The following is a 12935-nucleotide window of genomic DNA, read 5'->3' as shown; positions in this document are numbered from 1 at the left end:
TCTCCTAGAAATGACCTTTCTGAAAGAGGACAGTGGCGCTGCCGAGCCCCTTGCTTGGAGCTCCCACTCTGAGCTGAAGTTTGATGGTCTCAGAGAGTTAGCGTCACTGCTGGTTCCTATTTATATGTCAAAAGTTCCTCAAGAGAGAGAACAAGCATAATTACCACCAAAAGCATTACTGTTCATTGTTTTGGCTTCATAGCTGCTTGTCAGGATGTCTCTGATGGAGTCACCTGGGGGCAGCCCCTGTGGCTGGCTGCCTCTAGCCGCGGTGTCTGGGACGTGATAGTTGTTCTTGCTGGGGTTGGTAGAGTGATTATTCTGGCTGCTCGGCCACAGATGCAGAGCTAATGAAAGCTGACTCCTTGGGCAAGCAGCAGGGTGCACTGTGAGCCCAGCACCCCAGCCCTTGTCTGGCTGTCAACAAACTCAGCAGGAGGAGGGGAACTGGTCCTCCCTGACCCATCACCTGGTGCTGCACACCTTCAGCCTCTTCCAGCCTCTCCTGAGGAAAACATGGCAGAGCCACCTTATTTCAAAGACAAGGACTCAAAAGAGGGGATTTGTAAACAGCGCCTGCACTACTCATTTTAATAGGATGAGTCAGCCTGCTGGAAATTCCTTTTCTTTTTTCTGTTGAGAACTTTGAGAAGTTATAGAACTTTTATCTCTAGCAGCCACCAATCTCCTTTTTCCCTTTAACTTCCCTAATCCGGATGCAACTGGAGTTCCATATTCTAGTTATTATTCTGTATACCACTAACACTGATCCTTCTTATAATGCCCATTAGATCACAAGATCATTTTAGCTGCAATGGTAGCTATGAAATACTCCTTCCAAAGAACTAAATTTGTACTTCTTTGAAGACATAATCAACTTATTTGTTTAATAGATGTTTTATTTTTATATTTGATAAAAAAGAAATACTACAATTTCATTCTTTTTTCCTTCCTTTTCTTTTTTCTTTCTTTTTTCTCCCTTCCTTTCTTTCTTTGTCATACACTAACTGACCATTCACTGGCTGCAGAAAGAAAATTCAGGCAGAATCCTGTGTATTCTTGTTGACCTGGGCTTTGTAAAGCAGCAGCGTTAATGAAGTCCTTGGGGATGGAGGAGGAGGGGCAGGAGAGGTGGTACTTTGGGTTAGATCTAATTCCACTTTCTAGCTCCAACTTTGTTCTGGTTGATGGCGATTGTAGCGCAGCTGGTATCTGACTGTAGTTGGGATCTAGGCTCCTCGGCAGGTTTTTTTTGACCCATGTATTTTTTACAAGAGTGGTCAGGTGCATGGGACTTTGTTCTTGGCCCTCTTTCTTCCTGCTGAAGAATCAAAAGTCTCATCACCAGGAGAAGAGAAACAGAAAGGGCAGTCTTCTCATGGGGGCCGAGGGGTTGCATCTGAGTGGCAGCTGTGGTTTTTCTGGGAGCCAGTTCCAGCACAATTCTGCAGAAAAAGGAAGAATCAAAGAAGACTGCAGTGAGTAGGAGAAGCAGCAGCAGCAGCCGTCATGTCTGTGGGACCCTGGGGAGCGTTCCATCCTCTCGGAGCTCCATTTACCCCTCTCTAGGAATACCGGGAGTCCTATTATTCCTTATCCTGCAAATTCTCAAATTAAAAACATTATTTTGCAGAGAATTGGATAGGAAAGCTGTATTCCACATCACTGAGGGCCCTAGAACCACAATTGCTTCCTATTTGTTTCCAGCAGTGAAGGGCTAGGCGCTCACCATGCACCAGTGCTGAGCAATGCATGCCACCTGGGCCTCATTCCCTGGCCCCACACAGCAGCCCTGTGCAGGAGACACTGTTGTCTTTGCTTCACAGAAGAAATCTAGGCTTGCCGAAGTTGCACAACCAGGGCCTGCAGCAGGAAGCCTGCCTGACCTGTACTGCTCCACATCCTAAGCTTCCTCCTCCACTGACGAGCCCGTTGCCCTCCCAGGCCTGTGCACCTGCTGGTGTGTGTTTGGGGTCTGCTCTCTCCACCCCCCATCTGCTGCACAGAGGCCCAAGACCTTCAAGGCCACCTTCCTGGATCTTGTCCCACCCTCACCCTGGCAAGGTCAACTTATGGTATACTCTCTCCTGCCTGTTCTTTCTTTCTTTCTTTTTTTCTTTCTTTCTCTCTTTCTTCTTTCTTCTTTCCTTCTTTTTTTCCTTCTTTTTTGTGGTGCTAGAGATTGAACCCAGGGACATTCTACCTCTGAGCTACCTCCCAGCCCCATGGGTATGTGATCTTTTTATGACCTCTTTCCTGTGACCAACTTCTTCTCTTTGCCTAATTGTCCATTTAACAAATATTACTGGCTACCCATCGGAGCCCCTAGTATGTGCCAGGAGCCAAACTTGTAGCAGACAGTTACAGTCCCAGCCCCTGAACTTAGGGAGTCTACAGTCCATTTGGAGAAACAGGCAGGCCTCAAGCAAGCTCTCTAGCTCAGATAAGCTAGAGAGGTATGAGAATTCCAAAGGAAAAGGCAGGAGAAGCCGGGCCTGTTGGCGCACACTTATAATTCCAGTACTTGGAGGCTGAGAGCAGAGGATCTGGGTTCGCAGCCAGCCTCAGCAACTTAGTGAGCCCCTATTTCAAAATAAAGAATAAAAAATGGGGCTGGGAGTCTAGCTCGGGGCATACAGTCCTCTCCTCTTCTCTTCTAGTGCTCCTTTATGTGAGGAAGGAGACTGACGATGTGTTTGACGCTTTGATGCTGAAATCTCCCACAGTGAAGGGCCTGATGGATGCGGTAAGTGGAGAACCCTTTCCACCCTCCAGGAGACCTGCGGTATTCTCCTGAGCTAAAGCATCTATTCAAATGCAGCCACCACGGAGGCTCCAGCACAAGATTTATGAAGAAAAAGGAAACGCCAAGGTCTGTGGAGACATGGATCTCTGGCTGTCATGGCTTGTTAGCATCCTAAGAAGAGAATTTTGGAAAACTGCCAATTCCCTGTCAGTTTAAGGCGAATCACCGTAAGATGTGTGGAGGAAGGTTAAGCTGGGAATTTTCATTTGTCTCCTTGCATGAAACCAAATTAGATACATTTAGCTTCTAAATATGCACACAAGAAAACCAATTAAGTGTCTTGTTAGTTATGGTAGTGTAATCCAAAATAAAAATATGACCTCTTGGTTAAGGAAAAAATATTGCAGAATTATAGCGATCAGGTATATGATTCTTTCCCTCCCATCTCTGACCTAGTCTAGCATTACCAAAGTTAGGCCTGGAAAAAGTTGTTTCATATTTTATTCATGTATTATCCATCCAAATATGACTCTGCTTGGAGTACTAGTTCTACCCCCTGTACAACTATGTTATAGAAGATTGGGTTTTTTTACAGTAATGGAGAGATAAGGATAGCCTGGGACATAGTCCAAAATTGCTGGCTGGTCTGGAAAACTGCAATAATGGAACAGAATCATTATACTCTTTGAAGCATCTTGAGTTATGGGGCCAAACATTAAAAAATATGATTTCTTATAAGTGAAATCATATAAAGTGATCTGTTGTCGCTGATTTCTTTGTTTCATTGTACTTTTTCTAATGTTCATCCACATTGTAGTATAAACCAATACTTGATTCTTTCTCATGGCTGAGTAATATTCCATTTTATGGATATACCATGTTTTGTTTTGTAGTTCATCGGTCAATGGGCATTGGATTTTAAAAAAATTTTTGACTATTGTGAACAATAAGAACAACCATGAACAAGTTTTTGTGTAAACAACTGTTTCCAATTCTTTCTGATATATACTGAGTGGAATTTCTGACCAAGTCATAAAAGCCAAATATTGTATGATTCAGTATTATTGCATGATCCAATTCATAGGTAATATCCAGGACAGACATTCATAGAGAGATGAAAGAGTTTTGTGGTTGCCAGGGGCTGGAAGTAGACAGTGGAGTGACTGCTTAATGGATTTCCTTTAGGAGTGGTGAAGATACTTTGGAATTAGAGAGAGGAAATAGTTGTGTAATGTTGGGAATGAACTAAAGTACCGCTGAATTGTATGTTTTAAAATTGTTTAAATGGTGAGCTGTGAGATATATGTGTGTATATAATATACATATATATTACATATATGTATGTATATAGTGTTCATCATGAATTTTTAAAATAATACAGATGGAAATTAGCAATGTAGATTTTAGACTTCCTCCCTGAAGCAATGTTAGTGAGTCCCTTGGCAATTCTAATCAGTGCAGGAAGGACCATCCTGCAAAAAACACTGTTAAGCTGGGCGTGGTGATGCACGTTTGTAATCCCAGCATTCGAGAGGCTGTGACCGGAGGATCGCGGTTCGCGGACAGCCTCAGCTACTTAGTGAGGCCCTCTGCAACTCAGTGAGACCCTGTTTTAAAATAAAGAAGAAAAAATAGGGCAGGGGGTGTAGCTCGGAGGTCGAATGCCCCTGGGTTCCATCCCCAGACCCGAAAAAAACAAAACAAAACAAAAAAATAAAAAGACTAAAAACTAGGGCTGGGGGTGTAGCTTGGAGGTACAGTGTTCATAAGCTTATTGCTAAAATGACTTAGCTATGGTAGAGGTGAATATGAAAGTTACCAAAGCAGTTGTTTCAAACACATATTGCCAAACCTCAACTCTGGAGAGTCTGCTTCTGCTGAATGGGAGGTGGAGCAGGTGAAGGGCTTGGGATCTGGAATCTATTTACACAGAGCTTCTCAGGGCACCCGCAGATGAACTAGGTGTGGGAACCTGATCTAGCCCAGTTCAGAGCCGACTTGCTATTCTGTGGTCCTGCTTTTGCCTTTGGTGTCTTTTCTTTCCATCACATGTGGCCACTTTCACAAGTGTCCTAGAGATGTGATCTCACTGGACCAGAGAGGAACTAAATGATACCCCTACTCTTATCCAAATGGCACACCCAAAACTCCACCTGCGCTTCCCACCACAGCTGCATCTGGCTCTTGGTCCTTTTTAGGGAGAGCTCACCATACCTCCTCGTTCTGGTTAGATGGAGGGCAGAAGTTAGCATCCTTTGACCCTGTAAACTATGAAGAAGGCAGATATGCCAGGCTTTGGTCAGATTCTGACTTCATCTCTCCTTCAAGTGTAGAAAGAAAAGGTTTTATTAAAGCACACACACAAGCTTTCTTCTTGCTTCCTGAGTTATGCAAATGGGAGAACTGGACAAGAGGGGCTCTTTTAGGACCCTCGGAAGATGCAGGGTGGTGGAGAGATACAAAGGGAAGACAGGACAGCCCTGCAACTTGGGGGTGATGTAGAGGTGGCGACTTGAACACCTGACAAAGATGGTAGAATTCTCATGAACACTGCATCCTGCTCACTGTTATTGTACCTGGAGTTTACTTGAGGTCCTGAGTGGGGTAAGAAAGCATTCCTGCCAGAGTCTGGGTTCTCTGAGGACCAGGATCTCACTAGTGTATGACATTTTATTCAAGTGACATTTACCAGTATACATTTGCATATTGTAATATATACATGCCTGTATGTAATATAGCTATATACCATAGAATGCAATAAATATATACACATGTGCATTGTAGTATATACATTACATATATAAAATAAATATAAACAGTACAAGTATACAGTCATTCTTCAGGATTAAGAATTGGTTCCAAGACACCCTGCAGTACCAAAATCCATGAATGTTCAAGTCCCTTCATATTTGTATAAATCCTATATACACCCTCCCATATACTTTAAATCATGTTTAGATTACTTATACTACCAAATGCAATATAAATGCTATATAAATAGCTGTACTGTGTTACTTAGGAAATAATGACAAGAAAAAATGTCTATAGATGTTCCAAACAGACATATATATATATATATATATATATTGTGTGTGTGTGGTACTGGGGTTCCTGGAAGCCCTTCTACCTCCGGGCTACACTCCCAGACCTATTTTTATATTTTTATTTGGAAACAGGGTCTCTTAAGCCAGTGCGGCTGGCTTCGAACCACCGCGATCCTCCTGTCTCCGCCTCCCAAGCGTGGGGATTACAAGCGTGCTCCACCATGCCCGGCTCAAACAGACATCATTTTTAAAAAATATATTTTTGACCTGGGGTTGGTCAAATCTGTAAATACAGAACCTGCAGGTATGGAAGGCAGCCTGCACATATGTATATGTTTATATTGGTAAATACACATGCATATTGGTAATATGTGTGTGTTTGCATAAAACAAGACCCATGTACACATGTATACACACATGTATGCTCAGAGGTCACCTTATAGACTGTGGACTCAGAAAATCTGTTCAAATTCTAATAGTGCCTTTTATTAACTGAGTTAGTTTCTTAACCTGTTCTTCATCCTTCCAGTGAAATAACAGTAGTACTTACTTCCCAGGATTGTTATGAGGATTAAGTGAGATCATATAGATATAAAAGTCTGCTTGGCCCCTGGCATAAGCTAAGTCCCTGGTAAAGGTTGGCTTTCATTACCAAACCATCATTTGGAGTCATACCTACTCCAAGCATACATCATAAAGCCTTCTTCTTCTGGTCCCTCAGATTCTTTGTTATCTAGAGAGAATAGAGCACTGCTGCCACCCAGGTGGGAGCTGAGGCCTGACTCAGACGTGAACAGTAGCGGGTGGTGGCAATGTTTCTGTAGCCTACACAGATTTCCTACAGCCTGTAAGTCAAGCGTCTTTAGAGGGTGGAGTATTTCTGTTATGTAGAAATTGGGATACTCTTAGACGCAGCAGACATTGCACTCTTCCTTGAGATATTTGTGAGGTTGTCCTACAAATCTCTACATGAGATAAAGGTCATGGGTCCACCATACACACACGCAACAGGAAGGAGAGGAAGAGTGGGTTGGGAAACTTGGTTGTCTTATATTCAGATCATGACTATGTCTTTTTGAATATTTAAGTCTTAGACTTACTGGTTTCTTCGTGGAGAGATATGGAAAATGCCTATCTTGGAAAACAGTTTTATTTGTACTAGCCTTGATCTCTCACCATCCTGAAAAGAATCTCTTTATCAACAAAGATGAATGGAATTATTATTTACTCTGACAAACTAGGTCACTTTCCTGTAGGAAGGAGTAGATGATTCTTCTTATTTAATGGTTCTGACCCTCTCATACCTGCCAGAACATCATTCTCCAGAAGAATCTAGACACCAGGTAGAATTGAGACTCCATCACCAAATGTTACTGAGTAGTCTCTTAATCAGCATCACTTGGAGAAAATAGACTATTTTTAATGACTGCAGAGTTTTTAACTGTAAAAATGTCAAAATATGTTAAATGAATGGTATACATTATTTTCTCTCTCTCTCTCTCTCTTCTCTCTCTCTCTCTCTCTCTCTCTCTCTCTCTCTCTCTCTCTCTCTCTCTGGATGTGGGGCTGGAACCCAGGGGCATTTGACTTTTGAGCTACAACCTCTGCCCTACTTTTTATTCTTTATTTTGAAACAGGGTCTCACTAAGTAGCTGAGGCTGTCCGCAAACTGTAATCATCTTGTCTTGCCTCTTGAATGCTGGGATTGCAGTGTGCACCACCATGCCCTGCTTTATTTTCTCTATTTTAAATAGTAATGTTTTGAAAATCTTTGCATTTCTCTAAGTATATTTCTTCAGAAATATAAGTGAGATGAAACATTTTTGCATATACTTATTGATTATATTTTCTTCTGTGAATTGCTTTTCTATGTTATTCATGTTATCTCCTTTTTTAATCCCATTGAATTGTCAGGTTTTATTTATTTTTTCTTCTTTGCAGTGTGTGTGTGTGTGTGTGTGTGTGTGTGTGTGTGTGTTACTTAGCATTGAGCCCAAGGGCATTCTAGTTACATTGAATTACACCTCTGAATGCACACCTCCAGCCCAATTTTTTTTTTTTTGAAACAGAATCTTGCTAGGTTGATGAGAGCCTCACTACCTCCTGAGGCTGTTTTTGAACTTATGATCCTCCTGTCTCAGCCTCCTAAGTACTGGGACCACAGGTGTACACCACCATGCCTGGTGATTTGCAGTTCTTTTTAATTTAAGAAAGTTAGTTCTGTATCTCTCATCTGTGTTGAGAAAATATCTCCCAGTGTATTTGTTGTAAAATTTCTATGGTGGTTTTTATATATGTGTATATTTAATTTTATGACATTTCCTGTGGTGTGTGTGTGTATGTGTGTGTCTGTGTGTGTGTGTGTGTGTGTCTGTGTGTGTGTGTGTGTGTGTGTGTTTTACTGGGAACACCGAGCTACATCCCCAGCCATATTTTATTTTTTATTTTGAAACAGAGTCTCCCTAAGTTGTTGGGAGCCTCACTAAGTTGCTGAGGCTGGTTTTGAACCTGCAATTCTCCTGGCTCTGCCTCCTAAGTACTGGGGTTACAGGCATGCACCACCACACCTGGTTCATTAATTTTTAACCTTTTTTCTCCAGGTTTTAGACTTTGCTTGGAAAAATCTTCCTTACTTTTTTTTTTTTTTTTTTTGGTGGTACTGGGGTTCCTGGAAGCCCTTCTTACCTCCAGGCTACACTCCCAGACCTATTTTTTTATATATATTTTTATTTGGAAATGGGGTCTCTTAAGCCAGCATGGCTGGCTTCGAATCTGCATGATCCTCCTGTCTCTGCCTCCCAAATGCGGAGATTACATGCATGTACCACCACGCCCGGCAACATCTTTCTTACTTTAAGATTATAGCTATACAAAGAATCTATTCATGACTTCTTTCGGTATTTTGAATGTTTCATCTCCCACATACTAATCTTTGATCCACCTGACAATTTTTGACATAAAGAGTGGGATAGGGGACCAAGTTAGCCTGTCACAGTTTTTCTATATGGCTTCCTATTTAATCCAGTGTCATGATTAGATCCCATCTTTCTCTGAAATGCCACTTTTATCATAGGTCGAATTCCCAAGTGGATGACTCTTTTGTGCAATGATTAAGGTCTGTCCAAAGGGAAAACTTTTAATGAGTGTTTGAGACTTTGACTCATGAATCAAGACCATACTGTGTCCAGAAAAATGTCCAAGAGAGTGATATTGGTGCTTTCTCCTTTGCCTCCCCTCGGGCTCCCATTCTGTGCTCATTGGCCTCTTGCTATTGCTGTTGCAGATATCGGAGAAGTACGGGCTCCCCGTGGAGAAGATAGCAAAGCTTTACAAGAAAAGCAAAAAAGGGTAAGAGGGAAACTGAACTTAAATTGACTTCCACATCAGAGAAGTCTACATGATGCCTTCTTTTTTAAAATAATGCCTGTCTTTTGTTACTTCTGCCATCCATCTTTTATGAAAACTGTGAGCCATCCTTCCAGAACAGCTTGCAAGGGCAGTGTGTTATGAAGGTCTTTAATAAGAGAGGAAGAGAGCACACTGTCCTGAGGGCAGCTGAAATGCCCTGTACCAACGACAGGATGAGCAGGTGGGCTAGAGGGGTCTGGAAGTGGTGAGGACACTGGGAAGAATAGCAAAGCACCCTCTGCAGAGTGGCGTCTATAGGGAATCAGATGTGGCTCCTGGGGGCTCCAGGGTAGTACAATGGGAACAAATAGAGGTTGAGAACATAGGGAGTTCTCCTAAGGTAATTAGTAACAACATGTTTTTAAACGATTATTGCACCTGTTTGTCCTCATTGTTAAGAACGATAGCTCTTATTTACTAGGTGTTCAGTATATCCTGGATCCTCTGCTGAGAGCTTTATATTGCGTTCCTCTATTAATCCTTACTATTTTAGAGGTAGAACCTATTATTGCCTCTAATTTACTGATGAAGAAAATAAGCCAGAAGGTGCTTCAGCATCTCACCCCAGGTCTGTTCAGTAAGTAGAACACGGACTCGAACCCAGGTCTGAAGCTCAAAACTCCTGTTCTGCTAAGTTCACCAGGAGCATAGGTCAAATGTGGTACAGGAAGAGCTTCAAAGTGAGGCAAAGCTAGTTCTGAAACCTAGCTGGCTGAGCCATTTGGGGAAATAGTTGAGCATCACCAAGCCCAGTTTCCTCATTTGCAAAAACCTTCAGGGTTGCTGCAAGGCTTAAACACAGGTCTCTGCTACACAGACACATATTACCTGTTAAACAAGGATAGCTTAAATTTTGGTTTATTTTCCCCTTCCTGCTAAGGAGGGAAAGTCGATGTGGCTTAATGAAAATTGTTAGGAGGACTAACTATTTAGGTTATGGCTCTGTCAATAGCTAACTGATTTCAGGCTCTGCTAACTTCCCTAAGCCTCAGTTTACTGGTCTATAAAGCAAGAGGTCAGCTGCAGTGATCTAGAAGTCTTGTTTTATAAGGAATCATGAGGGCAGTTCTGAGAAGTTGGGTTTTGGAAAGCAGAGACATCCCGTTTTCCAGGGCTTTCCCTCCTTGCCTCCTCTCCCTGCTGCACCTCCCACTCTCCACTGTAGAGGAATGGCTGAGGGAACGCCCCGCCCAGAGCTCGCCCTCTCACTGAACTAAGCGCGCTGTTCACGACATCTCTGCTCTCTACCCTCCCCGCACTTGGCAGCATCTTGGTGAACATGGATGATAACATCATTGAACACTACTCCAACGAGGACACCTTCATCCTCAACATGGAGAGCATGGTGGAGGGCTTCAAGATCACACTCATGGAAATCTGAGCCCTGGGCTCAGCACCCCCTTGGCAGGAGCGCTCAACACATTCCACCCTGGGAGAGATGGGGGCCCTCCTGCTACCCAGAACCCAGAGACCCACCTCACCCATCTCACAACTGTTACAAGACCGTGCTGGGAGGCGGAGCAAGGCCAGAGCCCCGCTGATTATCATCCGCCAGCTCCCGCATGGGGCTGAGGGCTGAGCCTCTCAGGACCTTGAGTTGAGCCTGTCGGGTCCTTATTTATTGCCCACCTTTTCCTGGATCCTGGATTCCAGGCTTCTGCAGCTCACTGCTGGCTCCATATGATACCGTCCAAGGACGCCCTTTGAGAGAACACAGCCAAATGCTCATCCTGAGGAGCCTGATAAAATCTTGTTCCTTCTTCCTCACCTCTCTGTATCTCCTGAGTGGCTGGACAAAGTGAGCTACTTGTTGGGTGAAGTAGTCACAGGTGGGGTAAGAGGTGGGCACCCCCTTAGTGGTCAACTAAGCCACTTCTGGTGGCTCTGGGGAAGGTCACCTTGCTTTAAACGTCCAGGAGATCCCAGGAGGCAGCCGCCCGGGGCCTTGTACAGAAGACATTCAGCTCCCACGGCAGTGGTAAGGAAAGCAGGAAGGATGCCTGACAGTCCTGTACATAATGTTCATAGTATTGTAATAATATATTTACCTGTGGTACGTGGGCATGTTTACTGCCACTGGCTAAGAGAGGCTTTCTGCCTCTGCGCCTGTTCAGGACGCATGCTGGGTTAGGGAAGTGGCCTTTGTGGTGGCGTCAGGTGACTGTGACTGGTGCCAGGTCCCCCACTGGACACACCTCGGGTGACTTGTCCCTGATGGGCCCGACTCTCTGCCGAGGCCCTGGCATTTTCTCATGATGATGCGTCGTGCTGGACTCTTCCTTTGAGCCATCTCGTGGAAAAGTTCCTATTGCCTGAAGTGTCAGCTCCTTCTCTAGTGTGGGTACCGGCCTTCCTGTGCTTTCTGGAGAGACCCTGCAGGGGTTTGGCCTGGGGCCCTGTCACTGGGTCCTGCTGCAGAACTCCCTGGCCATCACAAGAATCCCAGACGCTGTAGTGCCTCACAGTTTACAAGCATGTCCTTCATCTCAGTGGCCCCTCAAAAAGCCCAGCTGCAGTGCTGAGAGCTTTGTCCACTGCTCAGCTCTGACCTGCAGGCCCGGATTCCTCCTGCCCCTGGACACTGGAAAGGGAGGGACGATCTGCCTGTGCTCCTGCATATGGGTTTGGAGAAAGCAAGTGTGAGTGAGAAAGCCCCACGAGCCGTGGCTCTGCCGCCACCAGGCTCAGGAGTGACCAGGAGACAGAACCCTCATCCTCCTGCTCCCGGCCGTGGGGGAGGAAGGGGAGAAAGCCACTTCCCTGAGCCATCACAGAAGGGTGTGTCACTGCAGGCCACTGTTCTCTTTGAGGAGGCCGAGGGTGTTTTTAGGGGCTTGTGTTCATTCCTGTGGGTCAAAGCACTAGATTTTGGGGAGCCAGGAACATCCCACACCCAGGCTCAGATCTAGGACAGGGCCTGAGTATGAGTCCAGATTTGTTTGTAAAGCACTTTGATGTCTTACCTGGAAGCCCTGCCCTTCTACCTCTTCTGCCTCTGAGAGCAGGAGGGAGGGCTGCCTCTAGCCTAGATGTTGCTGCTTGAGGCTGCAGAGGAATTGAACAGGATGGAGAGCAGATGCTGGGCCCAGGAGGACCCAGGGGGTGGTAAGGGGGCACCTTTCTGTGTTTGCTCTGGACACATCACTTTGCCTGCCATTGCTGCCAAAGGCTTGCATGCTTGGTTCAGCCCTGGTCCAGCCTGTCTCCTCTTCCTCTACACTAGCTGTTATGCCCTGGACCCACAGCTCCAGGACCATCGTGGGTACTAATGGGACTCTGTTTTAAGATGGATGAATTTAGGCTTGGAAATACATGACCGACTATGCACTTATCCATGTTCCTTGGGTTAGGAATAGTGTCAACCGTGATTGGCAGGCCTGAGAGCTGGGGCACGGGACTCCAGGGTAGGGAAAAGAAATCATCTGTGGCCCCCCAACACAGGTGACCCCTCCCTGCTCCTTCCGCCTCTGTTTACTGGTCTTGCCCTAAGGCAGAAGATGAACCAGAGATGCCTTTGCATTCGTCCCAAGTCCTTGAGCAGTCGGGACAAAGGATCTGAGGCGAGTGCCACCATAGCGTGATACGGGGTGCCATGTCCCCTCCAGCCCGCCCCTCTGTGTTCTTGGGGTATCCACAGTTAACTCCCATGTGTCGCTCACCGTGTAAGTTAAGAGCTTTGACCAGCAAAATCCCTGAGCAAAAACACTCCAGAAAGGTAGGAAACTCATCTCTTCCTT

At 44.9% G+C, this 12935-nt stretch overlaps 1 protein-coding gene across 1 annotated transcript in view; it reads left to right on the top strand.

Annotated features, from left to right (window-relative positions):
• GRHL2 (grainyhead like transcription factor 2) overlaps positions 1-10579 on the top strand; it is a gene marked incomplete at both ends in the record, with an annotated part of 113389 nt that extends 102810 nt beyond the window's left edge. Inside the window, 3 exons of the mRNA XM_080694440.1 lie at positions 2661-2746; positions 9074-9138; positions 10465-10579. Coding sequence (XP_080550566.1) covers positions 2661-2746; positions 9074-9138; positions 10465-10579 — 266 coding nt within the window. The remainder of the gene's footprint in view (positions 1-2660; positions 2747-9073; positions 9139-10464) is intronic.
• Positions 10580-12935: the final 2356 nt, after the last annotated feature.

The sequence above is a fragment of the Muscardinus avellanarius genome, assembly GCF_963383645.1.
Source record: "Muscardinus avellanarius genome assembly, chromosome: 4".
NCBI lineage: Eukaryota > Metazoa > Chordata > Mammalia > Rodentia > Gliridae > Muscardinus > Muscardinus avellanarius.
The sequence above is the reverse complement of the archived record's forward strand: the minus strand, read 5'-3'. Positions and strand labels throughout refer to the sequence as shown.